This window comes from Phocoena sinus, chromosome 10 (genome assembly GCF_008692025.1).
Source record: "Phocoena sinus isolate mPhoSin1 chromosome 10, mPhoSin1.pri, whole genome shotgun sequence".
NCBI classification, from domain to species: Eukaryota; Metazoa; Chordata; class Mammalia; order Artiodactyla; family Phocoenidae; genus Phocoena; species Phocoena sinus.
Genome location: NC_045772.1, coordinates 10,622,485 through 10,648,751, shown reverse-complemented (window position 1 = coordinate 10,648,751; position 26,267 = coordinate 10,622,485). Strand labels below are relative to the sequence as shown.

Here is a 26,267-nt window from a genome sequence, read left to right as displayed (position 1 = left end):
AGCAACCACATATGTATGTCGCATCCAGTGTCTTATTCTTCTGTAAAACGAATCTTTCCAGAAGGTTCGCTTTACAGAATCTTTCCCCACGTTCCACCAAACAAACACGTGCACAGCACCTCCGGTGTGTAAGGAGGGTGGCGTGGGCTCGACTACGTGGGGGTGACGGGTGGGCCTGAGGAGGATGCAGGCGGTGCAATTGTGGGGACAGTTCTGGAAAGGGCCCCCCGACCGGCTCCATTCCTTCCAGGCTCTGTGACCTTAGGCAAATCGTTTGGCCACTCTGATCCTCGGGCTCCTCCCCTGTAAGATGGGACAATAATAGCTACCTCGGAAGGCTGTGGTCCTCCTCCAGGCACAGCAGTGAACAAAGAGCCTAATGTCCTGGGGGAAGATGATCCCCCATATGAACAAGGTCACGGCAGTCGCGAAAGACACGGAGTGGAAGGGAGGGTGCTGGTGGGGTGAGGGGTCGGGGAGAAGTTAATTTGGATGGGTTGTCTGATAGGCTTCTGAGGAGATGACACTTGAGCTGAGAGGGAGGCAGCCTTTCACTCACCTGGGAGAAGAGTGTTCTGGGCAGAAGGAACAGCAGTGCAAAGGCCCTGAGGCAGGGGGGGTGGGGGTGACCTGACATAATGGGTATGGAAGGACTTTGTAAACTCTCAAGGGCTGTGCACTTGGAAGGAGGGGTTATTATTGTTATTGTCACTATGTCAAGTTTGGGGAGGAGACAGGGATGTCAGGCAGTCACATGCCACAGCTGAGAGCTGCCCCTGCCTCCCTTCCTGTTCAAGTACTCAACCTAGAGAATGCCCGGCTGGCAGGCCAGCAGACGTGCCTGGGTCCTTGAACTGCAAATGGCATTCACTCCAGAAAAACTCGTTTTCTCCTTTGATCCTCCCAGTAGCTATGAGGTAGGGCTGGCAAGGCTTATTATCGTCATATCCATTTGATGGATGGGGAAACTGAGGCACGGGGTGGACACAGGATGGCGGCAGTGGCTTGCTGAGATCACCTAGCTCACTAATGGCGAAGCTGAGCCATATGCTCAAGTAGCCCGGTTCTCAGGCTAGGCTATCCCCCTGCCTCGCCCCGGCATCTGGCCCGGCACCCACAAACCAGCACACAGCCTCCACCAGGAGGTGCCAGCCACCCCCCAGGCTCCAGCCCGAGAAGAATGCGGCCTGAGCCTCCCCGTGGGAGCTCTGGCCAGCAGGCCTTGGCAGGAGAGAGGCAGGCTGAGTCAACACGAGGCTGGCAGGGGCTCAAGCTGCCCACCGAGGTGGAGTCAGAGACCTAGAGGGGGCTGCCCACCCCCCACCCCTCACTCTCCATGACACCCTCCCTCCTGCTTGCCTGAGTGGCTGCCAGCCCAGTTAACCCCTGCAGGCCTGACAGGGGAATGGCCTGGTGAGTATCAAACAGTCAATCGCCCTGCAGAAAAGTGCTGTGGGACCTCAGGTAGGTCACTTCACCTCTCTGGGCCAGTTTCCTCACCTGTGAGATCCACTACTTACCCATGAGGATGGTGTCAGAGTCTTTATGAATTAATAAAGGTTACTCTGCACATAAAACTGTACAAGCCATTGCATCTCCCCTCTGCGAGCTGGGGTGCAAATTCCTGCGTCCAGAGGCAATGGCTGTGTCCTGTGGCCAGGTGCCGAGGAGTTACGTAATGAGTGCTTGCTGTGACGTGACAGTTCAGTTCAGGAAACAACTCAGAAGAGTACAAGGAGCCTGAACATCTGCAGTCATTATGATACACACCCCCAACCTGTGTTTGTAAAGCTTCTTTTCCAGCCATCTTCTTTGATTGCAGCATTATTATTCCCATTTTACAGATGAGAAAACTGAGGCACAGGGAGGCTAAGGAACTTACCCAAGATCTACAGCTGGGACTAGTCGGAGCCAGGTCTTCTGACTCCTGGGCAGACATTTGGAACGGCAAACGTCGGGGAGGGCCCCAGGAGGTGGAGGGAGGAGCAGTGAGCAGAGGTTATGGGGAGTTGATTTCTGCTCCACTTCAGGGAGAAATTCTTGACCAGCAGAGCTGTTCTCTTGGAATGAGCTCCCAGTCACCAAAGCGGTGTAAGTAGGGGCGACATCCATCAGTCAGGGAGGCTTCTGAGCAATCCCGGCCCCAGGAAGATGTGTGTGCAACACGCGGGGTTCCTCCCCACATCCTCACACTGTGAGGACAGGGTCCCTTCGTGGTCTCAGAGCCTTTGCCCTCAAGGCAGCAGGGCAGTGTGAACGCCACAGACTGAGGTTTGAATCCAGTGGGACCACTTCCGAGCTGCAAGAGGTTGAAGAAGTAACTTTACCTCCTTGGCCTCAGTTTCCTCATCTGTATAATGGTGTTGTGAGGATTAGGGCCAACGCAAGTAAAGCACCGAGCCCAGAGCTCAAGCTCGCGTCTGGCACTTAGGAGGTGCTTAATTACTGCTCCCCTCGCTTCAGCTCATCCTCCTCTTATCATACGTCCAGGAAAGGGGGGGAGGAAACCAGGAGCTAAGAAGCTGTGTGGGAAGGGGGATCATCGGAAGAACCCAGGACTCAGAGCCGGGAGTACCGGGTTCGACTCCCAGCTCTACGAACAACAGGCAGGGGCCGTGGGCCAGTGGGAAGGGCTTTCCCTCCTCTGTTTCTGCGTCCACCACACAAAGGAGATCACGTATGTAAAAGCCCTGCATCCACCAAAGTGGGCTGGCTTTTGTTAGAAGAAAACAGATGGACCCATGCACCCAGGAATGAGCCCATGGTTGTGGGGCTGAGGAAGGAGCCCCACCGGACCTAGGCAGGACCAGGTGAAGCCCCAAGGGCTGGGATAGGCTGGGGGCATCAATGCTAGCGATGGCCAGGGCAAGGCAGGGCTGGCCTCCAGCCCACAGGCCTATCTCTCAGGCCAGGCTGGTCAGCAGAGAATAGGCCATTGTTTCTGCTCCTCAAACACTTTTCCTGTCCGCCCCCCTTGCCCCTGCTCTCTCCACACCGGCCCCTCCTCGTGTTGAGAACAAAGATCTCCTGGAGGACCCGCCAACTCGTGCAACACTGCCCTTCCATCCAGGCCCCTGGCCACCTGGCCCAGGTCTGAAGAAGCCAGCCTCATCATCCCTGAGATGGCAGGGTCACCAGGCCCTGGCCCTTCTGCTGTCCCTCCCCACCCCCTGCAGCTACAGGCACCTCAGACCCCCACTCCCCGCCCCCCATCCATCCGACTGTCCTCCTCAGGGGTGGGGCTGGAGGAACTGACCCCACATCCTTCCTCAGCCCCCCTCCAACTTCTTGTCCTGTTCTCCAGGAGAAAGGGAGCCTGAGGGGCCGGTGGGGGGGTGGGGGGCTTCCCTTCCCCCATTTCCCTGTGGAGCAGTGAATAAGGAACCAGAGCTGAGTTGGCCTGGAAGGCTCCGGCTGAGAAAACTCTTCCACGCGGCCAGCCCTCTTTCCAGAGCCTGGAATTCCAGAGGCGTTTCCGGCCCTGACAGCTGCCTGCTTCTGGGAGCCACGCTCTCCCTGTGGGCCTCACAGTCCCACCCTCTAAAATACCCTTGGGATTAACTCCCATCCTGACCCTGCTGCTCCCAAGAACCCACTGACACCCAGGCATCACCTCAAGAAACAGCCAAGCGGGGACAGCCAGGGACTAATCTATCATCACCCAGCCCACAGGCCACCCGCCAGCCCCAGGCCAGGCCCTGATGCCCCAGCAGCTCAGTCATCACTCCAGCTGACACCCCATGGCACACACACCCACGTCAGACACACACATTCAGTGTACCCAGCCTGGCTCTCACACCTTCTGGTTCTCACAGCTTCATATGTCTGTGTAGAACCTGGTCCCACCTCCTCCAGGCAGCCTTCCTGGAAGCCCTGCCAAGTCCGCGCTCTGTCTGAGCCTTAACTCTCTGTGAGCCTGTCTGCTTCATCCTGTTAGGTTGGGAGCTGGCACACAGTAGGTACTCAACACATGCCCATTCACACTGAAGGCAGCCATGGCGTGTGGGGCGGCCAAGGACTCCAGCTCCACTGCTGACTCGCTGTGCACCCCCGGCAAGGCCTACACTCTCTGGGCCTCAGTGTTCTCCAAAGCCCACTGAGGCCCTGAAACTTCCACCAATTGTTGACTCTTGGGGATCTGGGGTAGGCGGAAGGAACTAGGAAGGAAGGGCTGAAGGTTCCTTCCAGGAAAGTCTCTGTCCCCTGGCTCCCCTCAGAGCACGTTCCTGTCCTCAAGGTCAACCAGGGAAAAAAAACTTGGGGCCAGGTTGCCGCAGGCCTCTACTAATGAGAAACCCCAGTAAGGATCCCAAGGCACCTCAGGGTCTGTGACACCTGAGGGCAGCCATTGCTGGGGAAAGGGCAGGGGCCCAGACTAGCCCACACCACAGAGGGCCAGGCACAGCATTCAGGGCCTCTCTCCCATCCTCCACAGTAGACCCTCCCCAGCTTATCTTCTCCCCTCTCGAGACCGGCTTTCTCCCCAGCTCCACCTGTGGGCAATCTTACCCGAAGACACAAGGCCCAGTTCAAATGCCACCTCCTCCAGGAAGCCTCCCTGGACTTCCTCAATCAGTCCTCTGCCTCCCTGGCCCCTTCTACCACTGTTTTGGCCTTTCAGCCCTACCAGTTCCTGGCCTCTGTCTTCCTCACCACATCAGACAAATCTCTGAGAGCAGAGACTGCATTCCTTACTCACCACTGCCTCCTCACAGGGTACCCAGCCCAGGGTCTGGCCCACAGCAGGCCCTTACTTAATATGTACTAAATGAAATCGCCTCCTGGGAAAGGGAAGTCCTAACAATAGTAATAATAATAGCTACCCTTCATTGACCATCACCTACAGGACAGGTAGTGAATTTTATGGCTCACCACAAGGCCCAGGTGAGGAAGGTCACTCAGCTAGTGAGAGGCAAAGCCAGGATTTGAACTCGGGTTGGTCTGACTTGGAAATGCATGCTGGGTGATAGAAGTGAGAGCATGGGGTAGCCCCCTTCACCCCACTGCTAGTCTCCCCAAGCTGGGGAACTAGCCTGCAGTACAAATCACTTGGAGGACCCAATGCTGCCCCCTTCCCTGCAATGCCCAGGTGTGTCTGAGCCCCTGCCGGGAGTCCAGCCCATGGAGAGTGTCCCTGGAGTGGTCCCAGCAGGAGGACACCTGCCCTCAAGGTGGTTGCAGTCCAGTTGGGGTGAAAAGGACCCCCTTCCTATGCTGGCTGTGACCATTTGTTCCCCAAATGCGCCAGGAGCACAGACATCACTGTCTCATTGGAGAGCTAGCTCACAGAGTAACCGATGCCAATATGGAGGAGGGACCAGGAGCAGGGGAGAGGCTCACTGTGGAGGAGGGCCTCCAGGAGGAGGTGACATTGCAAAGAAGCCTTCAAAGATGTTTTGCCCAAGGGCAACCCATTGATGAATGTGAGTGAGGTGTGTGCCTCAGAAAGATAACGACATGCTCAGAAAGTCATGTTGGTCAGCAGAGGCCAGGTATGAGTTGATGTAAGATCGTGAACAGGGAATGAGTGGGTGGAGGGACCCATGTAGGTACAGGCGGGCGGGTAGGTGGCTGTGGGTGTGGGCAGTGGAACAAGGGTTGCTGGATGGATAGAGTGGGGGGGGGATATATGGGTGGGTAAATGGATAGGGGCGGAAGGAGGCATGGGTGGGGAGGTGGATGGATGGGTGGGGGGTAGCTAGATAATGGATAGGGCTGTAGGCAGTGGGTCAACTGAGGTGTAGTGGGTAGTAGGATGGCGTAGTGGATGGGTAGTAGGTTAACAGATGGATGGGTAAATTGGTGGTTAAATGGATGTGTAGAAGGGTGGGTAGATGGATGGATAGGAGTGTGGGTGGTGGGTGGGTAGATGGGTAGTGGACACTCAGAAGACAGAAGACTGGGGGAATTTTCTGGTGGTCCAGTGGTTAGGACTCTGCACTTCCACTGCAGGGGGCATGGGTTCGATCCCTGGTCCAGGAAATAAGATCCCACATGTCTCGCGGCATCACCAAAAAAGAAAAAAAAAAAGAAAAAAGACAAAGGACTGAGAAGAGCAATCAGTGGGTCATTGAGCAGATGCATAAAGTGACCAAAAGCCGAGCCAGACTTTGGGATGGAAACGATGCATCCTTCTAGGGAGGGACTGGGATGGGGGCTGATAGATGTGGCCAACTCACTCAGCTCAAGGCTCCCACCCCAAACCTCACTGGAGCCTGGTGGGCAGCCACTGGCATTCCTAGGTCCCCAAGAGGGAAGTGACCCCTTTAGCTGTGCCCCGCCCCCTCCACCCTAGCTCCATAAAGGACTCCCTGCCCAGAAACTGCCTCCTTTCCATAAGCCCCAGGCCTCAGCCCACCCAGTCTGCAGGGTGATCTGAGGCAGCAGCTGAGCTCTGTGATTATGGCTCAAGGGGCCTGGTTCCTCAGCACACAGGAAGAGAGGGGGCCGCCTGAACTCCAGGCAGCCAGTCCCACCTAGCGGCTCCCAGTCCCCAGCTGGGAGGCATTTGTTCTGCATTCTGCACGCTGATTACAGCTCTGCCAGGGTTAACCCCTGCCCTCCTGGGCACAGTCTCTTGACAAGGGAAGGAAGGGGATCACAGGAAATTGGGAGAGGAGAAAACCATGGGAAATGGGGACTGCTCATCCCTGCATCTTTCACAAGGATGCCCAGACCCCTCCCTTTCTCTCATTTTCCGGAAGGAAAAAGTGAGCTGGATCCTTAAATCAGGAGTGAAGCCAAGAACAGGAATGCAGCCTATATAGAGAAGTAGTGTACTTCTATCTGGAGAGAGGCTTAGAATGAGGGGAGAGCGCCTCTCAGTCTCAGTTTACCCATCTGTAAAATGGGGCAACGAATTTCTAACTCACAGGTTGCCTCACAGAGAGCTAGCAGAGACAAAGTGACCGGCACATAGTAGGAAGGTTCTCAACCACTGGTTGTTCCTTGCCTGCCCCTGAGCCCGGAGCTAAAGCAGATAGAGAATATGTATGGCAGGTTGTAACTTTCTCCATTAACACTGCTCTCTCGGCCATATCTCTGGGGCTCTCAGCAAGTAGTAAATACCCACGAGCAGCAAATTTCCACGCTGGTATTATACCCATTTTACAGACAAGAAACTTGAGGTTCAGAGAGGCCAAGTGCCTTACCCGTGGTCTCAGGGCCTCTGACATCACACCAAACTTTGCCAGCTGCTCCGGGGATCTTCTGACTAGATGTGTAATTTATTGTCTAACCAGGTCACCTTTAAGAGTGAAAGGAAGTGCTATTAATAATTACGCCGGGACAGTAGGCATCATCTGGGACCGTCCTGGGCAAACCGGGAAGTATGGCCATCCTGCCACAGTTGGAGGCTTTGGGAAAGTCACTTTGCTTCTCTGCAAAATGGACGTGATGGCAGCATTGCCCCTACAGGGATCTCATGAGGATTAAATGTGATGATGCACGTGAGGTGCTACAGGGCCTAGTATGCATTAGATGCTCAATAAATACTGCTTATTACTACTACTGTTAAGGATGATAACCACAGAGCGCTAGTCCCTGCCTCTGTCACTGTCCTTCACGGACGTTCTTGCCTCACAGCAAGAGCTTCCAAATTCACACTTGATCACACTGCTTGCTGGCTTGGTGGGGTGGGACACCTGGCCCAAGCTTAAGCCCCCAACGCCTGGCCCAAGTCTCTCCCAGCCCTTGACTGTGCCCCCCATCTGGGCCTCTCAGGGGCAGCCCCCCTTCCCCCATGCTATTCAGTGCCTCTGAGATGTTCCAGATTTTCCCGGGGCAAAGCATCTTCAAGCCTGACCCCAGGGAAAGAGCTCTGACCGACTGGAGTCTCGGTGCTACTGCTGTGTGAGCAAGTGCTGGAATTCTCTACGCCTCAGTTTTCCCATCTGTCCAGCTAGGGAAATAACCCCTCCCTTGGTGGCCAGCACGAGGATTCTGGGAGCCAATGAAAGGAGCACAGCGCTCTGAACCGCAAAAACATCCTCCTTCCACGTGTGTGTAAATATGGCTCCTCCTCCAGCCACACCTGCCTCCTCCATGCCGATCCTTAGCTTGTTCTGTCTCTTGCCAGGTGTGTGTGCATTTCCGCTGCCCTTCCCTCTGCCTGTGTGTCCTTTACAAGTTAGCTCTGGTATCACCTCTTCTAGGACACCTTGCTGAGCCCTGCCCCTCTCCTGCAGGCTGTGTTAGGGGTCTCTTTGGGTGAGGACAGCCCCAGGTCTTCCTGCCTGTCCTCAGGGGCCTCACAGTCACAGGGGAGTATCAGAGGTCAAGACAGCATGAGGCAGGGATCGGAGATCTATCTCCCCTCCTTGAGGACGGCACAGAGTGCTGTCCCTGGCTGATTCCCTGCCCCTCACGGGTGGGGTTGAGGGTGCTCCATAAAGCTTTCGGAACCCATCTATCTGAGGCGCGACCTCATGTAATTGTTCAGCAAGATTCCTAGGTGCCGACACGGCAGGGAACACTTAACAACATAACATCTGGTGCCTGCTGCTATTATGCCATTTTACAGATGGGAAAAGCAAGGCACAGAAAGGATAAGCAGTGGCCAGAACAGAATAGGAAGCCAGGCTGTTGAGTTCCGAGGTCCACAGCCTTGACCACACACCACACCGCTCTACCAGTGGCCTGCACCCCAGTCTGGCTCATGTCTGTGTCCTGGTACCCGCGGGGGCCTGTACTGGAGCAAAAAGGAAAGAGGGCTTAGGAGAAAGGGAGTGGGTATCCCAGCTTGTAGAATTTAAGGTCTAAGCAGGACTCTGGCATTCAAGGCCTCTGAGATCTGGCTTCCCTGTTCCCCAAACTCCCGCAGGGAGCGGCTGAAGAGCCCAGCAGCGAGAGTTACCAGGTCAGGGCGTCCCAAGGCCACGCAGGGAGACGGTGGAAGAGGGCTTGGGATCCGAGGACCGAGTCACCTCGCCCCGGCAACCCGCACGTTCCCCGGCTCCCCCTGCCCCAGGCAGCAGGCAAAAGCCTGACCTGACGTCCTCGCCGCTCCCCCTCCAGCTCTCGCCGCCGCCGCTCGGGGCAGCGTGATCGGTGCCCGGGACGGGGGCCCGGCCCCGCCCGCAGACGGGAGGGGAGAGGCGGGAGGAGGGAGCGGGCCCACACCCCGCCCCCGCCCCCGGAGCCAGCCCGCGGAGCCCGCGGCCAGGGCGGCGCAGACCGGCCCAGCCACTCGCCCGGGCTGCGCGCCGGGACGCGCTGCCGACGCGTTCGCCCTTCGCCCCCAGCTCCTGCGGCTCGCGGAGAGAAGGTAACTGCGAGCTGGCCCGCGGGTCGTCGAGCCCGGGTGGGCGTGGACACCGGCAGGGGGATCGCGGCGCCGCGAGGACTTGGCACCCTCCGCTAGGATCAAGGAGCGGGGGAGGGGGGCCAGCCTGCCAACGTCGCCCCGGGTGCCAACAGGCAGGCCCGGAGCGCTGGCCGCGGGAGCGGCGCCGGGACGCTCCAAGTTTTCGGGTTGTTTTGCAATGTTCCCGGCGGGAAGAGTGGGGCAGAGAACTGGAAGGTAAAGCGGGTTGCGGGAGGAGGGGGCGAGTCGAGGGCAGTCTAGGCTCCTTCCTGCCCTGGGAAAGGAAGGGAAGGAACGGGGAGGGGGCTATGTGTCGGAATGTCTGGCCCCTTGTCGAGGCCGGCGCGGAGAGCGGGAAGTGGGGGGGGGGGACCGCTGGGGAGATGGTCCAGGCACCCTGCCCCCTCCCCAACCGCCGCATTCCAGGCCGGAGCAGCGGATGAGGTCATCCCGTCCGGTTCCCCTCGGGCCAAGGCAGCCGGCTGCCCCCTTACCGGCGGAGCGACCCTCCGCATTCTAACCCCGTACCTCCCAGAGGGAATGTTTTCTGGCCAAAATCTTTCCCGGGACTTCCAATCCCGACTGCCCTCGAGACTGTTCTATTCTTGCCGAAACAGGCAAGACTCGAGAAGTTTGAAGCCCATTTTCTGGATTGGGAAACTGAGGCTCAGATTGGTGAAAGGACTGGCCCGGAGGCCACAGCCGCACGAAACGCGGCGCAGGGACTGGAACCGAGGACTTGGGGAGACCCTGCCGGAAGCCAGTCAGCCTCGCCGAGCCAAAGGCTTATTCGGCTCTAACTTGGGGTGTCTGGGCAAGAAGCGTCTCCCCCTCTTCCTCCTTCCTCCCCTGTGGCCCAAGGTGCTCCCTACTACTACTATCCCCCTTGACGTCCTGAGAACGGGGTCTCCGCTGCCACTGTGGACAGCTTGCTACCCTCTTTCTGGCCTCAGTTTCCGCGTCTTGAAGTGGCTGGACTCTGAGAACCAGAAGAAGGCAGCCCCCAGGGAGTTAACCCCTTGTTCCAGAGGCCAGAGCAGCCCTAACAGAGACAGGGTCCCGCTGCGCATCGGCATGGGTGGTGTTACCGAGCGGGACACTTGCGAGAGGGGGGCTATGTGCAGGGAGTGGCCTCCAGGATGAGAGGTAGTGCCCGCTAGGGGCCTGCGGGTGACCCCCAGGTGAGCGCTAGGGTGCCGCGGCCCCCACACCCGCCTCAGCCTTGCCTCTCCCCCTCCCCCCACCTTGGTTCCTCCAACCACAGGTGCCTCCACAGCGGCCCCTGCTGGCCTTCCCTAACGCATGGTCCCTGCTTCCGGCCCCACATCTTGTCCTCGTGGTCACCACTGCTATTGAGCAAGCACCTACCAAGTACCCAGGCCTGACTGTCCTCTGTAGGGTAAACATGAGGACTCCTGGGACGCTGAGGCTGCACGGTGACCACTCTAGCCCAGGTCACAGACACCGAATCTGCAGAGCTGAGTCTCCCGCCTCCCAGGCCTGCCCTTCTGTACTCAGCGGCTGGGCATCTGCCCGGACCCGAACAACTCTTCCCCACACCCCTGGAGTCTTTGCCCACTCCCCTGGCATTTACTGTTGATGTTGCTCGACTCCTGGGGAGGTTCCCAGCCACACCACTTTTTTTGTTCTCTGACTTGGGGCAAGTCAGTTCCCTTTCTGTGCCTCATTTTTTCCATCTGTAAAATGGGTATTTCTGAGCATTAGCAGGTAGTATTCCTGGACAGGTGAGGGGAGATAGGCCATGTTCCTGGACAGCCGGAGCCCTGCTTACTCCAGGGCCAGGTGGGGCACACCTAACCACCAGCAATACCCCGTGGTCAGAGTCAAGTGCCGAATGGGCTGCCATCAAGGGTCCCCAGAATGAGAGATATTAGTGTCAGAATGTTGGCTTTGAAACCCAGCCCTGCTTCAGGATCCAAGGGTTTAATTGACAGCATCTTCCACTCTTAAAACTCTCCTGCGAGAGGACCAGCTTCGATGCAGTTCTTGTTTTCCACGTGGGAAAACAGGTCCCCAGTAGCAGTGCCCTGCCCTCGGCTCCACAATGCCGCAGGTCTCTCTACAGCAGTGGGTGGGGTAGAGATCTTTTGGAGGTGCCCAGAGACATTTGGGAGGTGGGGGCATCACAAGATTGGGGCAGAAGCTGGTCTCACAAGTCAAAGTGGCCATGGGTGTTGGGTGGGGGCGCTGAGAAAGGAGGGGCTGCTTCTAGAAGCCAGGGAATTGGGGGCTGGGGAGAGGTGGGTGTGGCCCCATGGCAGACACAGTGACCCCTCTTCATGACATTTCAGGATGACACCCTCCCCCCCTCCTCCAGAGATTTAATCCTCACCTCAGCAGAGCAGGGAAACCTGGCCCATGGCAGATACCTGCCATGTGACCTTGGCCAAGTTCCTTCTCTCCAAGCCGTGGCTCTTCCTGTAAAATGGGCTAACCCTCCAGCTTTTCGGGGCTGTTGGAGAATCAGATGACATCATGTAGTGGCTGGCCAAATGCAGAGTGCTTCATAACTTCAGCAAACATTCCACAAGGACTTCTTGGTGCCTGGGGTGCCAGGGAAAGGGATGATTCAGAACCGCCCCCCAGGGGGGAGGAGTTAGGGTTGGGAGAGGATCAGATGGTGGGAAGGGAAGAGAATGTAGTCAGAAAACAAAGCAAGCTTTGTTTTATTGCCTCCTTTGTTTTTATCTTGTTATTTAACCTATTTTGAATTTCAAATAACATTTGAAGGGCAGAATTGAGGTTTTTACGCTTGGAGGTGGCAGCAAAATATTTTTTTTAAGTTGACACTCAGATCTAGGTGTTCTTGTTAAGAATCATTATCAACGTCTATCAGCTCAGGTGCCAGGCCTGTGGAGGTAAATGACTTGCCCAAGGTCACACTGTGAGGCCACTGAATCCTCCACCTACCCTCACTCGGAAGGTGACAAGGGGTGAACCTTTGGCATGAAGGTATCACAAAGAACTCCTGTGATTAAACTGGTATTGATTTGGCACTTGGCCGCCTGCAGAGCCCAAGCTGAGTGCTGGGACGGAGGGAGGAGGGAAAATCCAGGCAGTGGCCCCAGCCTCAGAGTGTGTTGTGACCTGGAGAGACAAGACTGGGCTCCACGGGCCAGTAAAGGCTATGTGAGTCAAAGGCTCTGAGTTGACGTCTCTACCGGCTCTTTTTTTTTTGCGGTACGCGGGCCTCTCACTGTTGTGACCTCTCCCACTGCGGAGCACAGGCTCCAGACGCGCAGGCTCAGCGGCCATGGCTCACGCGCCCAGCCGCTCCGCGGCATGTGGGATCTTCCCGGACCGGGACACAAACCCGTGTCCCCCGCATCGGCAGGCGGACTCTCAACCACTGCGCCACCAGGGAAGCCCTCTACCAGCCCTCTTGATGTGACCTTGAGCAAGCTTGGCCTCTCTGGGCCACAGGAAAACCAAATGTGGGAACATAGGCTCGTAGGTGTCCTCCAGCCTACACTTTCTATGATACTAGAAGGGGTAGCGTCGGACCAAGAGAAGCTTAGAGAAGACTGGGACTGGGGAAGAAAGTGGGGGAGAGATCAGGAGGGCAGGGAGTAGGCAAGAAATAGCTTTTGGCACCAGCTGAGCTTTTTCCAAAACTTGTTCCCCGGTGACAAGGCTTTTGTCAAAACTATGATAATGTTCTTTCCTGCGGGCCTTCTCAGAGCCTTGAATATGCTCAGGCATGTAGTAGGCATCTGGAAAAACCACTTTTGACCACAGGATCCTTTTTCCAGGAAGCATCTAGAAGGCGAAGGGTTCTGCTGTTTACACAGCAGTTCACAAAACCTTCATCGGGCACCTCCTCCCTCCTGGCCTTGCTGGAAGACAATTTAACCCACCGAGAAGGGAGGTGACTTACTCAACCCACCAGCAGGAGGCCCTTGGGGTTCAAGGGCTCTGGGGTTGGGAGCGCTGCTTCACCATTGCCTACTGTGTGGTGTCCGGCAAGTCCCTTCACTTCTTTGTGCCTCAGTTTCTCCTCTCTCTATAGAGCCTCCCTCAGGGCTGTTGTCTGGGTTAAATGAGTGATGAACTTAAGCCATTGGCGCTCAGTAGGTACTTCATCAGTGGGCGCCGTATAACGACCACTCGTACTTTTTACCTACACACAGCTTAAGTGTACAGCTCGATGAATTTTTTGTGCCCCCTCCCAGTCTATACCTGTTCAAAGGCAACCACAATTCTCATTTCTATCCTATTGTTTTGTTTTGCCTGTTCTTAAATTTTCTGTACGTGGAAATATGCGATGTGTCCTTCTTTGTGGGTCTGTCTGCTCAGCATTTTCTCCATGTTCCCCATCATTTGTTCTTTTTTGTTTTCTTTACTTTTTGCTAGCACCACAAAGCATTCGGGGATCTTAGCTCCCCAACCAGGGAGGGAACCTGCACTCCCTGCAGTGGAAGCGCAGAGTCTTAACCACTGGACCGCCAGGGAGTCCCCATTTGTTCTCTTTAGCTGTTATTATTTGGACCCAGGATGCCCCCAGGCCTACCACTACTTTTCTTTCTTTTAGGTCTCCACCCCTGGGCAGGAGAGGGGCTGTGCACATTTGAGGCACGTCTGGTGCTTTCTGTGTTCTTGGACAGAACACCTACAGCTGCTTCCACAGGGCTAGGAGCCAGGCCTCAGGGACAGACAAGCCATGGACTTCCCATAGCCTCAGCATTTGGGGGCAGCACCTTAGGAGAGCAGGGGCGCAGGCTCCATCCGCCCCCTCTCACCGAGAAGGAGGGAGCTGAGAAGTGGACCCTTAGCCCAGCCCAGCGCCCTCCCCAGGCCCCCCCGTGGGCATGGACCAGCAGCTGTGAACAGCCAGAGCCGATGCCGGGCCCCCAGGGGGCCGGAGGAGCCCCGGCCATGAACCTGGGCAAGCTCTCACCCGTGGGCTGGGTGTCCAGCTCGCAGGGGAAGAGGCGGCTGACTGCGGACATGATCAGCCCCCCACTCGGGGACTTCCGCCACACCATGCACGTGGGCCGTGGCGGGGACGTCTTCGGCGACACCTCCTTCCTCAGCAACCACGGTGGCAGCTCACGGGGCACCCACCGCTCACCCCGCAGCTTCCTGGCCAAGAAGCTGCAGCTGGTGCGGAGGGTAGGGGCACCGCCCCGGAGGATGGCTTCCCCACCTGCGCCCTCACCTGCTCCACCCGCCATCTCCCCCATCATCAAGAACGCCATCTCCCTGCCTCAGCTCAACCAGGCCGCCTACGACAGCCTCGTGGTGGGCAAGCTCAGCTTCGACCGCAGCCCTGCCACCTCCACAGATGGCCACTCCAGTTACGGTGAGGGCCTGGGCTATCTGCCTATTTTCCAGAGGCTGAGTCCCAGAGGGTTTGATGGTTCAGCCAAGACTCCAAGTGAGCTCTTTTCCCCACAGCATTTCAGCCTCCGTGGAGGTCAGGCCCAAACCCCAAATCATGGATGGAGCGGGGTGGGGGGTCACAGGGTGGGAAACTGCTCGCTCCCCAAAACACTGAGGTTAAGAGGTGAGGAGATGGGGTTTGAGTTCTACCTGCCCCTGAGCTGCTCCCCCCGACCCCCAGGCTCTTGGCTTGGCTGCCCACTTCAATGGAAGCAGCTCCCTTGTGTCAGAATGATATAGTGGAGAGGCAGAGAGCCAGGGCTCTGGATTCAGATTCTGGTTCTGCCTGATTCCCAGTGAGCCAACTGACCTCTGTTAAGTCCTGGCCTGTATAATGGGCCCCTCAGGGTCACTGCTAAGATTCAGTGAGATGATACACATATTCAGTGTGGCCCAGAATCTGGCACATAGTAGGTGCTCAGGACACAGGAGCTGTTGCTGTGTCGTTATGTGAACAAAGGTTCCCGTAACTTGGCAAATTTGGAAAACCACTCGCATGGACAGAAGCCAGAGGCCCTTCCTGCCCGGGTGGGGAGTGGCAGGTGTAACCTTGGCTCCCCCTCTGGACAGCTCACCTGAGAACCGGGGCCCCTGCTGCCACCTGGTGGCCATTTCCTGCCCTGCAGCTTTGCCCCAGCACCGGAGGCGATGCTTAGAATCTCACTGAGGGCTGGTCCACAGTTCCACCACTATATCTCAGTCCTGGTAGTCCTGGAGCCAGGGGCTGGGACAGAGGACCTTTGGAGGGCATTTGCCTGTCCTTTGGGTCTTGATTTCTGTGTAGTCAAACTCTGGCTGCTGGTTCCATCCCTGTGCCCACAAACCAGCCCGTATGCTATAGGTTCATGGCAGGGAACTAGGGGTCATACAAGTTCACAGCTGGGACTGAGAGTCAGGAGTTGAGCTCCAGGCTTGGCTTCAGTCCATCAAACTCTGTGGCCCTGAGCTAGCCCTTCCCCTCGTCCCAAACTGAGCCTCACTTTCTTCATCTGCAAAATGAGAATGAGGATTATGTAAATATCCAGGGTTGACAGGAGAATCACACAAGAGACTACGGGGCTCACTGTAGTGGAAAGATGGGGGAAACTGAGGCCAGATGGGGGAGTGGCTTGCTAAAGGCTACATAGCAAGCTGGAGTTGGTCCTGGCTTTCCCCTCCCCGGTTCCTGGTTAGGGACCCCAGCTATGACCCTGGTCCCTATTTCTCTTCCAGGCCTGGACTCCGGGTTCTGCACCATCTCTCGCCTGCCTCGCCCAGAAAAGCCTCGTGACCGAGACCGTGATAGCTCCTTCCCCTCTGAGCCTGAGCTTCGCCGCTCTGACTCCCTCCTGTCCTTCCGCCTGGACCTCGACCTTGGGCCCTCTCTCCTCAGTGAGCTGCTGGGGGTCATGAGCCTCTCAGAAGGCTCTGCAGCCGAGACCCCGGCCCCAGCCCCTGTTGCAACCCCCCCGACCCCTGCCTCAAGCCCCCCACCCCGTGGACAGTGCCCCAATGGGGTAACCCTGGGGTTGGGCCCAACGGCCGAGGCGAGGGCCAGTCCAGTAGGAGAGCATCCCTGTGCACCTGCTGGCGTGGGCCCCGGCAGGCGCTGGGGAGCAGGCTGTGGTGGCAGCCAAAGCAGCTGCCACCACGCTGAGATGGATGCTCGGCGGGAGCTGGTCGAGGCGCTGCCCCAGGCTCGGGCCTCTTGGGAGAGCCTGGACGAAAAGTGGGGGCCACCGCGGGCAGGCAGCAGGGCCTCGGTGCCCAGCACGGTGCAAGCCAACACCTTCAAGTTTGCTGAAGCCGAGGAGGATGACGAGGTCAAGGTGTGAGCGGCTGGGCATGGGCTCAGGACCCCAGCCAGCCTCGGTGCACCGCCTGTGAACTCCCCGGGCGCAGAGCCAGCCCCTCACCTGACAGCTGGGTCCCGCCAACGAAAGATGGGAGAAAACCCAAGTTGTCCCCAGACCCCTCCACACCTCTGCAGGACAGACATGGGAGGGAGGCCAGAGGAGACCAGGCTTGTCCTGGGACCTACGTGTTCCCATGGGCCGTGCTGGGCCGCCCTGCCTCCCCCCACGGCCACTCTGGACCCAGCAGCCCTTGCTCCGGCCCACCCACCACCCCAGGCCATCTCCACCAGCTGGAGGGCCTTGCCTCACAGGGCAGCCTTTGTGCTGGGAAAGCTGCCCTTGCTGGGTGGGGGTGGGGAGCATAGCACACAGAGCCTTTGTCCCCTCTCCCAAAGGGACTGCCTGCCCCAGCTCATCCTGGAGCTGCCCCCAGCAGGGTCCCCACTGCCTTTCTGAGAGCCCCAGCCCTTGCTAAGGCTGCTTCCCCGACATTACCCCCGCCACCCCACTTGTCCCAGAAGCCTCAGAGAAAAGTCAGGTGTGACCTCACAGTGGGGGAATCCCACTTTCCCGTGCACCCCAGACCTGCCTGTGGGTCCTGATTAAAAAAGGCTTTTTTGATAAAAGGTGTCCTGCAAGATGCTTGAGGACCTGGGAGGACAATGTCAGCGCCACCTGCTTGAGTCCCCTAAGCACTGGGTTTGGAAAGCCAAGGACTCCCCCAGGGGGCCCCAGTGAGGGGAGGGGCCGAGGCATTGGGTAATGAGTAATTAGGCCGGAATGAATAGCCCTGCGATAAGAGGCCCAGGTGCGAGCCCTTATCTATAGTTCCGGGAACAGCCCCTAGCCCAGGTGCCTGGAACCATAATCCCACAGGGCAGCTTGGCACTTGCCCTGGTGATAAAAGGGGACAAGCAGGCAGGACTGGTGGCTTAGAGGTGTTCGGGAGCACAACCCAACCCCCGTGTGGCAGTCCAAGGACCTTGTGCCTCAGTTTCCTCATCTGTATCGTGAGGATTCTGGGAGCATTAAGACGGTGGAAAGCACCACAGTTCCTACCACGGAAAGACTCTATAAAGGTGGATTCTTTTGTTGGTTCTTAGCTTTGGGAGATGAGCACAGAGGGTTAGGAACAGCAGATGGGAAGCGGGGGACCCAAGGGCTGCTGATGCCACGTGACTGGAGGTAGCTGGGAATCAGGAGCTGGAATCCACTCCGGGGTCTTGCGTTCTGGCGAGGTGCTGCCCTCATTCTAGCTTGAAGGAGGAGATGCTGAACCCACCCTGCACACTCAGGTAGCTCAAGTGGTTGTGGCCCAGCCTGTTGGGAAAGGTCAGCTGGTGCCCATCTGGCATCTTCACCTTGAATTCGTTGTTGTCGAAGGTCACGAGGAGCTGCAGTGGGAGGGAAGGCATCAGGGAGGCAGGAGCACCCTGGAAAGGGGCCACGGCAGTGCCTGGTGGGCCAGGGTGCCCTACCATCTGGGCTCTCTCCTTGATATCCTCCTCAGGCCCCTTCCGCCTTTGACCTCACCTTGACCTCTGATCCCAGTCTGAAGCACATGTGACTGTCCCGTTGCTCCTGCCCCCAGCAGTTGCCCTCCCATGTGTTGCAGACGATGGTGGATTCATTGAAACGTGGGTTGAAATGCAGGTTCAGTTTATCTGTCCCCTGGCCCAGATTAATCACAAAGCTGCAGGGGAAGGAGTAACAGGTGAGAATAAGGGGCCAGCCCTGGCTAAAGCAGCTTGGGTCGCAGGGTTGACCACAAACTGGGAGAATCACCAAAGGTTGTGTTAATCGAGGTCTGTGCCTTAAAACAAGGGAGGTGACGACTTGATCAGACTTGGCACTGGAGTATCACATTCCATTTAGAGCACAGACTAAGGTTCCTGACAAGAGGGTAACTAATAGTGACATTTCAGGAAATGAAGGTGTCTATCCTGGGGGAAAGAATTGCTGTTCTCAACTATCTGAAGACCCATTAAGTTTGGCCATAAATAGTTGGACACCTAAAGTGGTGAGCTCCCTGTCATTAGAGGTATGCAATCAGGAGTTGTGTGATCTCTTGAAAAGATCACTACAGGGGCCTGAGTTAGATAGACCTTCAGGGTCCCTGAGAGTGGGATGTTCTGAGTCATGGGGTGCCTTCATTGGGACGTCTCATACCAGAGGTATCCCACATTTCTGCAACCCTTAGGGACCCACGCAGGAGAAAGGGGTGATTTTCTCTTGGCTCCTACACAATGCGTCTGTCTGCCCTTCCCCAACCAAAAGTTGATGGAGATCAGTCCCAAGAAATGCTGACATTGTCCTGCACACAGGAGAGGCTAACGCTGAGCTGTAACACCTGAGGCGGAGAAATGCCTCTGATTCTAATGGAGAGAAGGCAAACAAGACCGCTTGGCGGCCCCTGGCGGCTGTCGCTAGTATAATGCATGTGAAAGGCCGGCCTCTGACCCTTCAGCTGAGTAAAGAGGGTGGTTCCCCGGGGGTTTGGGCCTTCAGTAGAGGCACCTGACTCGCAGAGGACTGGGCAGAGCTTCCGGGATTTCTCACTTGCCCCTTCAGCGTCTGTTGGGGGCCAAGGAAACTGAGCACATGGCATCTGCTGTGAATTCTGAAGCCTCAGATGTGAAAGCAGCCCTAACAGAAGAGGAGCCAGCAGGGGTGTGGGAGGGGGTGAGAGCGTGCCAGAGTGTACAAAAGGCCCCTGATCTGAGGTCACGCTCGTCCGACCATTTCACAAGGCTGCCCTTCCCAGACTGCTCCAGGGCTGTGGGCAGCCCCCGTCCCCCTCCTGCCTCCCCCTCCCCCCACTGCCTCACCCATCAGCATGTCCTGCCTCCCCCTCCCCCCCAGTGCCTCACCCATCAGCATGTCCTGCCTCCCCCTCCCCCCCACTGCCTCACCCATCAGCATGTCCTGCCTCCCCCTCCCCCCCACTGCCTCACCCATCAGCATGTCCTGCCTCCCCCTCCCCCCACTGCCTCACCCATCAGCATGTCCTGCCTCCCCCTCCCCCCCACTGCCTCACCCATCAGCATGTCCTGCCTCCCCCTCCCCCCACTGCCTCACCCATCAGCATGTCCTGCCTCCCCCTCCCCCCACTGCCTCACCCATCAGCATGTCCTGCCTCCCCCTCCCCCCACTGCCTCACCCATCAGCATGTCCTGCCTCCCCCTCCCCCCACTGCCTCACCCATCAGCACAGTCTGCGATCTTGCCCTTGATCTTCAGGGTTGTCCCCATCTTCATGTCCATGTTCATAATCTCAAATTGCCCCTGCACCAACAGAGAAACAACCCACACAAATCAACCACACGCGTGCCCGGGGCTCTTCTGCTGCTGAAGCCCGTTCACCAGCATCATCCCATCCCGACCTGGCCCCAGGCCTCACTCTCCCTCTGCCCACGCGAGAGCACGGAGCTGGGAAGGGAAAGAGCCAGAGTGCTCAGATCAGAGCTTCCCGGAGCCCCTCTCTTGCCCATTTTGCTTCACTCTCATCCACTGCAGCCTGAAGAACAGCCAGATCCGGAGACATAGGGCCCAGCTGAGGGAACCTCAGTTTGCCCATCTATGAAATGGAGACAATGACTACTGCCCACCTCACTGTTCCCAAACGTGTTCAAGCCATGATGCACGGTGCCCTCTGCAAAATCCCCCAAACTAGGATATGCTTAGTTCTTGCGCAAACTGGGAGTCATCTTACTGACAGCAGATGACGGTATCACAGGCAGGTCTAGGCCCATCCCAAATGCAGAACCTGTAAAGCTCCATAAGTCACATGTCTGAACATGTCCATCAAAATCCCTCTCCACACCTCACTTTCCTCATCTGTAAAATGGGCTAATTTGATTTATTCGCTCAGAACCAGTTGCCGAGCGTCCACTGTGTGACAGATGCTGTCCGAGGCGCTGAGGTTAATAGCGCCTCCGTTGAGCTGGTTGCGAGGATGAGCGCTCACGTTTGTGAAGCCCACAAGTAGGGCACGGGCTAAAAGCAAATCAAGGGACTGTGGCCATTATGCTTATTTATTGCTACTCAGTATCCACCTGCTTCCTATTTTTCCATCGACCTTGGCACTGTCTGAATTTCCATATAGCAGGGGTTCCCACAACTTTACTACGGTTAGAGGGAGGCTCTCGAAGCTGGGTTTTCAAAGCTCATTATCCCAGCCTGAGAAAATGTCCAGTTTTCACATCCATGGTTGGAGGGTGTGTGGTTAGGCCAGACAGGATATAGCAGCCACCAAATATTTAGAACACTTTATGGGAGAACACGTTTACATTGTGGGATTTCTGTTCACTGATTTTTTTTTTTTTTTTTTTTTCTTGAGGGAGCACACCTGGGAAGCCCTGAACCAACTCATGGGACCAGGGCGCTTTGCTGAAAGTCAAGAGCGGTGTCCGTGGGGGGAGGATCAACATTCCCCTGGTGGCACAGGGGTAGGGTTGCCCAGTTCTCCTGGAGGCAGTGCCTTTTAAAAGGAAGGCCTGAGGGCTTTCCTGGTGGCGCAGTGGTTAAGAATCCGCCTGCCAATGCAGGGGACACGGGGTTCGAGCCCTGGTCCGGGAAGATCCCACGTGCCCCAGAGCAACTAAGCCCGTGCACCACAGCTACTGAGCCTGCGCCTGGAGCCCGTGCTCCGCGATGGGAGAAGCCACCGCAATGAGAAGCCCATGCACCACAATGAAGAGTAGCCCCCGCTCACCGCAACTAGAGAAAGCCCGCACGCAGCAATGAAGACCCAACGCAGCTTAAATAAATAAATAAATAAAACAAATTTTTTTAAAAAGGAAGGCCTGAAAGAGGCCTTGCCAAGCCCGGGAGAGTGGAGCATCACAGCACGTCAGACCCTAAGATGCCACAGAGCAGGGTTTCCCAGCCTCGGCACCCTGGACATTGGGGCTGGATCACTCTTGTGGGTCTGTCCTGTGTGCTGTAGGTGGTAGAGCAGCATCCCTGGTCTCTATCCACCCGGTGCCAGTAGCACCCCCCCCCCAAGTTGTGATGACCAAAAATGTCTCCAGATGTGGCCAGACGTCCCCTGGGTGGGGGGAAATCTCCCTGCCTTCGAGAAAGTGAGATTCGGAGGCAGGAGACCTAACTCCTCAGATGGGCGCTTATGGTAACAGCTGGATCACCGGCCAGACTGGATTAAAATTCTCCTTCAGCCTCTCACAGATAGACAGAGAATGCCTTCCTTAGAGAGGTTATCCGGTCCGTCCCAAAGAGGAAGATGGGCGCCCTGCCGCCAAGCAGACCCTCACAGCTGTGTGCCCTGCGGCATGCACAGTGCCCACCAGATGGCGTGAGGACTCTCCTGTCTCCTCCTAGTTGCAGGCGCCACCCACCAGGACCCTGGGACAGTCAGGGTGGGACTGGGATGGGGAGAAGCACCCCCCCTGCCCCTGTACATCCTGCTGGCTGCCCAGCTCAAGCAGAAGAACCCGAGAGCCCAAGGCTGCTGCAGGGCAGGGGCATGAGAAAAGCCGGGCTCGGGGTGTATCTGGACAAACAGGGATGCCCGTGGAAGGGGGCCTGACCTCCTGCTTAACAAAGCCTGAAGCCCAGAGAGAGACAGGGAGGCAAAGCTGGGGTCGGGATGGGGGCAGGTGTCAGGGGTTGGGATCTAGTGCCAGCTCTGCCCCTAGCTGGCCAAGTGAGTAGGGGCCAGCTGTGCCACCTTCCGAACCTCGGTTCCCCCATCTTTAATATAAGAGGTTTGGACTAGGTGGTCTCTGAGGAAGGAGGAAAAAAAGGGAGGGATGAGATGACCAGGGGAAGGAGAAAGTAGGGAAAGTCTCTGGGCACAAAGGTCTTCCCTGGGAGGCAGAGGGTGGGGAGAGCACCCTGCCATCCATGCTGGACCCTCCAGTCACATCCACACCCTGCATCCCACCTGTGCTGACTTGAATATTGTCTCCCGGAAAACCATGTCTACTCGGAGCCAGTGAATGAGACCTATTTGGAAATGGGGCCAAGTTGAGGTGAGGTCGTAGTGGCTGAGGGTGGGCCCTAAATCCAATACGACTGGTGTCCTTATAAGAAGTGGGAAATTTGGACCCAGAAACACAGACACACAGAAAAGACCATGTGAAGACGGAGGCAGAGTTTGGAGGGATACAGCTACAAGCCAAGGATGGCCACAGATTGCCGGCAACCAACAGAAGCTGGAAAAGATGTGAAAGAATCCTCCCCTAGAGCCTTCAGAGAGAGCATGTCCCTGTCAACACCTGGATTTCAGACCCCAAGCCTCCAAAACTGTGAGACAATAAATTTGTTATGGCAGCCTCAGGAAACCAATTATACCATCCTCAGAAGATGCCATCTGTGATCCAATTCCCCAAATATGGGAGACTGAGGCTCAGGGAGGGCACCTTGTCAAAGCACCTTGTCCAAGGCCACACAGGAGGCTATGGTAGAGCAGGCTTTGCAATAAAAGAATTAGCGAGGGACCCCGAAGAACCTCCACCCCTGCAATTTACAGCTTGTGATATTAGGCAAGCTAATCTTCGAGTCTCAGTTCTTCATCTTTAATAGGTTAAAGATGTCTACAGATGTTAGCAGTATTGCCACGATTAATATTTCTAATGAGAGGGAGTTCCCTGGCAGTCCAGAGGTTAGGACTCCAGCGCTTCCACTGCAGGGGGCCCCGGGTTTGATCCCTGGTCGGGGAAATAAGATCCCAGAAGCTGAGGGGGATAGGCCAAAAAAGAAAAAAAAGAAAATTACTGATGAGAAAACTGAGGCTAGAGGGGGAAAGAAACAGGCTAAGAACGGTGGTGGAGGGAGCAGAGAACCTTGGTGCTAAAGGGCTGTGGAGGGACTTCCCTGGTGGTCCAATGGTTAAGACTCTACACTACCGATGCAGGGGACCTGGTTCGATCCCTGGTTGGGGAACAGATCCCACATGCCCACAACTAAAAATCCCACGTGTGCAGCAACTGAGACCCGGCGCAGCCAAGTAAATAAATAAATATTTTTTAAAAAACGGGGTGGGCTGTGGAGGTGATCTGTCCAACTTCCTCGGTATACAGATGAGGAAACAGAGGCTGGAGGGGCAGCAATGCTCTTCCGCCAGCAACCACACCACCCCCACTCAGGCGAAGAGGCAGAGGGTTGGAGGAGGTGGGCAGTGGGGAGCCAGCATCCTCACCGACATGGTTGCAGCTCCTGACGGTAGCTCTTGGTGGCTCCCGGAGATCTGGGCTCAGGGTCTCAGCTCACAGCCCAGCTTATATCCTAGAATATTACACATTAACTCCTCCAAGCCCATAAATGAGGACTTTGGTCCTTTCTGCCAGGGTGTCTCTCCATCCGCATTTCCTGGTACCCAGAACAAACAGGCAGAAGGCTCCTCACCCCGGCCCAGCCCACTCAGCCCACAGCATCCTCCTGGCCTCCCTCCAGCCCAGCTTCCCAGCCTCCTCCCAGATCTCGAGGGCATGTGAACCCAGAAGCAGCGCTGAACTGGGCACCAGGAGCGGGAACAAACCATGTGAGCTTGGCAGGCTACCCAACAGCCCTGAGCCCCTTTCTCATCCTTAAACAGAGATTTGTTGGTAAAAATCTCTAGACTTTTATGATGTCCAGATTCATTTTGAGAGTCTTTTGTTTTCTCCCCTCACCTCATGATTTTTCTGATTGTCTGTGTAAGTTTTAAAAGCAATACATGGTGGATTCAAAGAAAACATCTAGAAGTATCAATAACAAACCAAGTAGGGAAGGGAGTGGGAGGGCTGGGGAGGGTGGGGTGGGTAATGGGATTTCCCTGCTCTGCTCTTTACTCCTACTACTTATGTAATTGACATACGATCAGTCATAATCCCACCGCCAGGATGGAACCTGCTTTTTTTTTTTTTTTTCTTCTTTTTTTTGCGTTACGCGGGCCTCTCACTGCTGTGGCCTCTCCCGTTGCGGAGCACAGGCTCCGGACGCGCAGGCTCAGCGGCCATGGCTCACGGGCCCAGCCGCTCCGCGGCATGTGGGATCTTCCCGGACCGGGGCACGAACCCGTGTCCCCTGCATCGACAGGCGGACTCTCAACCACTGCGCCACCAGGGAAGCCGAACCTGCTTATTTTATTGGCACATTTCCTTCCATGCGGTTTTCAATGGATTTATATCATAGACACACGCTGTCTATTCAATTGTTCATCCTGCTTCATTCAGTAAACATTAAAGCCCACAAATCTATATTTCAGAACTATATCTTAATGGCAGTGAAATACTCTACCTTTCAATGACTAAATTTATTCAACCTATTTCCTTCTGCTGAACACGTACATTAATTCCAAGTGTTTGCTATTAAAAATGCTACTGCATTCAATTATTTGCACATAACTTCTGGCAGCATCATGACAACTTTTTTAAGGCGGATTCCCAGAGGTAGAATTTTTCTAGAGCCCTGGTCTGGTGAGCTTGAGAGTTTTCCATTAGAGCTGGTGGTAGCCACTCTGGGTGGGGTGCTGGTGGGCCAGGCCTGCTGAAGGCCCTTCTGTGCCAGGAGCTGACAGGTGGCTCACTGCGCGGCACTCACAGAGGACACGACATTGAGTTCCCGGCCGCCCCAAGACGAGAGTGATTTCCTCCTCGCAAGGAAATTGATCCGTTCTTGATCTTTCTCCCAGGGCCATTGTAAAACCCAAGCAAGATAAGGAGTTGAAAGGGCTTCATAAACAGAAACTCTCTAATCAACAGAAACTACACCTTGTACAGGTGACATTTTTCTGATAATAGTAGTAATTCTAGCCCACTGTGGAAAGTACAAAGTAAAAAGAACTTAAAAGTTCACTTGTTTTAAAAGAATGTTTAAAGACAGAAGAACATGACCACACTTATGAATTGTGCTCTTTTCTGTGTGTATGTTTTATATCAATGGAAGATCTTTTTTTTTTTTTTTTTTTTTTTGTGGTACGCGGGCCTCTCACTGTTGTGGCCTCTCCTGTTGTGGAGCACAGGCTCGGGACGCACAGGCCCAGCAGCCATGGCTCACGGGCCCAGCTGCTCCGCGGCATGTGGGATCTTCCCGGACCGGGGCACGAACCCGTGTTCCCTGCATCGGCAGGCGGACTCTCAACCACTGCGCCACCAGGGAAGCCCTACCTTGGTCTTTTTAAAAGAACCAGCTCTTGGTTTTGTTCCCTTCGTTATTTTCTGCTTTTATGCTAATTAACTTTTAGGGTTTTTTGTTTTTTTTTTTACTTTTTCTTTTATTGCTCTTTTTCTAACTTCTTGAGGTGAATGTTTAGTTCATTGACTTTTCATCTTTTCTTCTTACTAATAACTGTATTTAAAGCTATGAATTTTCCTCTACCTACTACTTTGGCCCCTTCTCGTAGGTTTTCAGATGTTCTGCTCAATATTCCAAATGTTACCCTTGAATCAAGCTGGATGATCAGAAAGTTGTTCTCAGCACTTAGTACATGCTTAATAAATATTTACTGACTGACTGACTGAACAGCAAAAATCATCATCATCATCAGGGAAGAGTTAGAAAGTGAAACATCAATACTACAGGATTGGCTAAGTTAATGGTGCTAAGAAAATATAAATAGGGGCTTCCCTGGTGGCGCAGTGGTTGAGAATCTGCCTGCCAATGCAGGGGACACGGGTTCGAGCCCTGGTCTGGGAAGATCCCACATGCCACGGAGCAACTAGGCCCGTGAGCCACAACTACTGAGCCTGCGCGTCTGGAGCCTGTGCTCTGCAACAAGAGAGG

The 26,267-nt window shown here is 55.8% G+C and overlaps 2 protein-coding genes across 4 annotated transcripts; one reads left to right on the top strand and one right to left on the bottom strand.

Moving 5' to 3' along the window:
* The first annotated feature begins 9,122 nt into the window (after positions 1-9,122).
* CDC42EP1 (CDC42 effector protein 1) lies at positions 9,123-17,162 on the top strand. Of its 2 annotated transcripts, none has more exons than XM_032646709.1 (3): positions 9,123-9,265; positions 13,857-14,627; positions 15,920-17,162. In XM_032646709.1, the coding sequence occupies exons 2-3, from the start codon at positions 14,165-14,167 to the stop codon at positions 16,519-16,521; spliced, it is 1,065 nt and encodes a 354-aa protein (XP_032502600.1). In that variant the 5' UTR covers positions 9,123-9,265; positions 13,857-14,164; the 3' UTR covers positions 16,522-17,162. The 2 variants fall into 2 exon arrangements, with proteins under 2 accessions (XP_032502600.1, XP_032502601.1); XM_032646710.1 differs by lacking the exon at positions 9,123-9,265 and adding an exon at positions 9,295-9,520.
* Positions 17,163-17,635: 473 nt separating this feature from the next.
* LGALS2 (galectin 2) lies at positions 17,636-23,756 on the bottom strand. Of its 2 annotated transcripts, none has more exons than XM_032646346.1 (4): positions 23,704-23,756; positions 19,744-19,826; positions 18,076-18,235; positions 17,636-17,975 (listed from the first exon to the last, which is right to left on the bottom strand). In XM_032646346.1, exons 1-4 carry the CDS (start codon positions 23,707-23,709, stop codon positions 17,790-17,792), a joined length of 435 nt encoding a protein of 144 aa, XP_032502237.1. In that variant the 5' UTR covers positions 23,710-23,756; the 3' UTR covers positions 17,636-17,789. The 2 variants fall into 2 exon arrangements, with proteins under 2 accessions (XP_032502237.1, XP_032502238.1); XM_032646347.1 differs by having other exon boundaries at positions 17,636-17,936.
* Positions 23,757-26,267: the final 2,511 nt, after the last annotated feature.

Bases quoted from the DNA above. Each gene is read 5' to 3' on its own strand.
- LGALS2 (XM_032646346.1), bottom strand. The intron at 18,236-19,743 runs GTGAGGCAGTGG...CTTCCCCTGCAG, and splicing joins ATCGCAGACTGTGCTGATGG to CTTTGTGATTAATCTGGGCC. The intron at 17,976-18,075 runs GTGAGGTCAAAG...GCCCCTTTCCAG, and splicing joins GACTGGGATCAGAGGTCAAG to GGTGCTCCTGCCTCCCTGAT.
- CDC42EP1 (XM_032646709.1), top strand. From the start codon at position 14,165: ATGCCGGGCCCCCAGGGGGCCGGAGGAGCCCCGGCCATGAACCTGGGC. The intron at 14,628-15,919 runs GTGAGGGCCTGG...TTTCTCTTCCAG, and splicing joins AGATGGCCACTCCAGTTACG to GCCTGGACTCCGGGTTCTGC.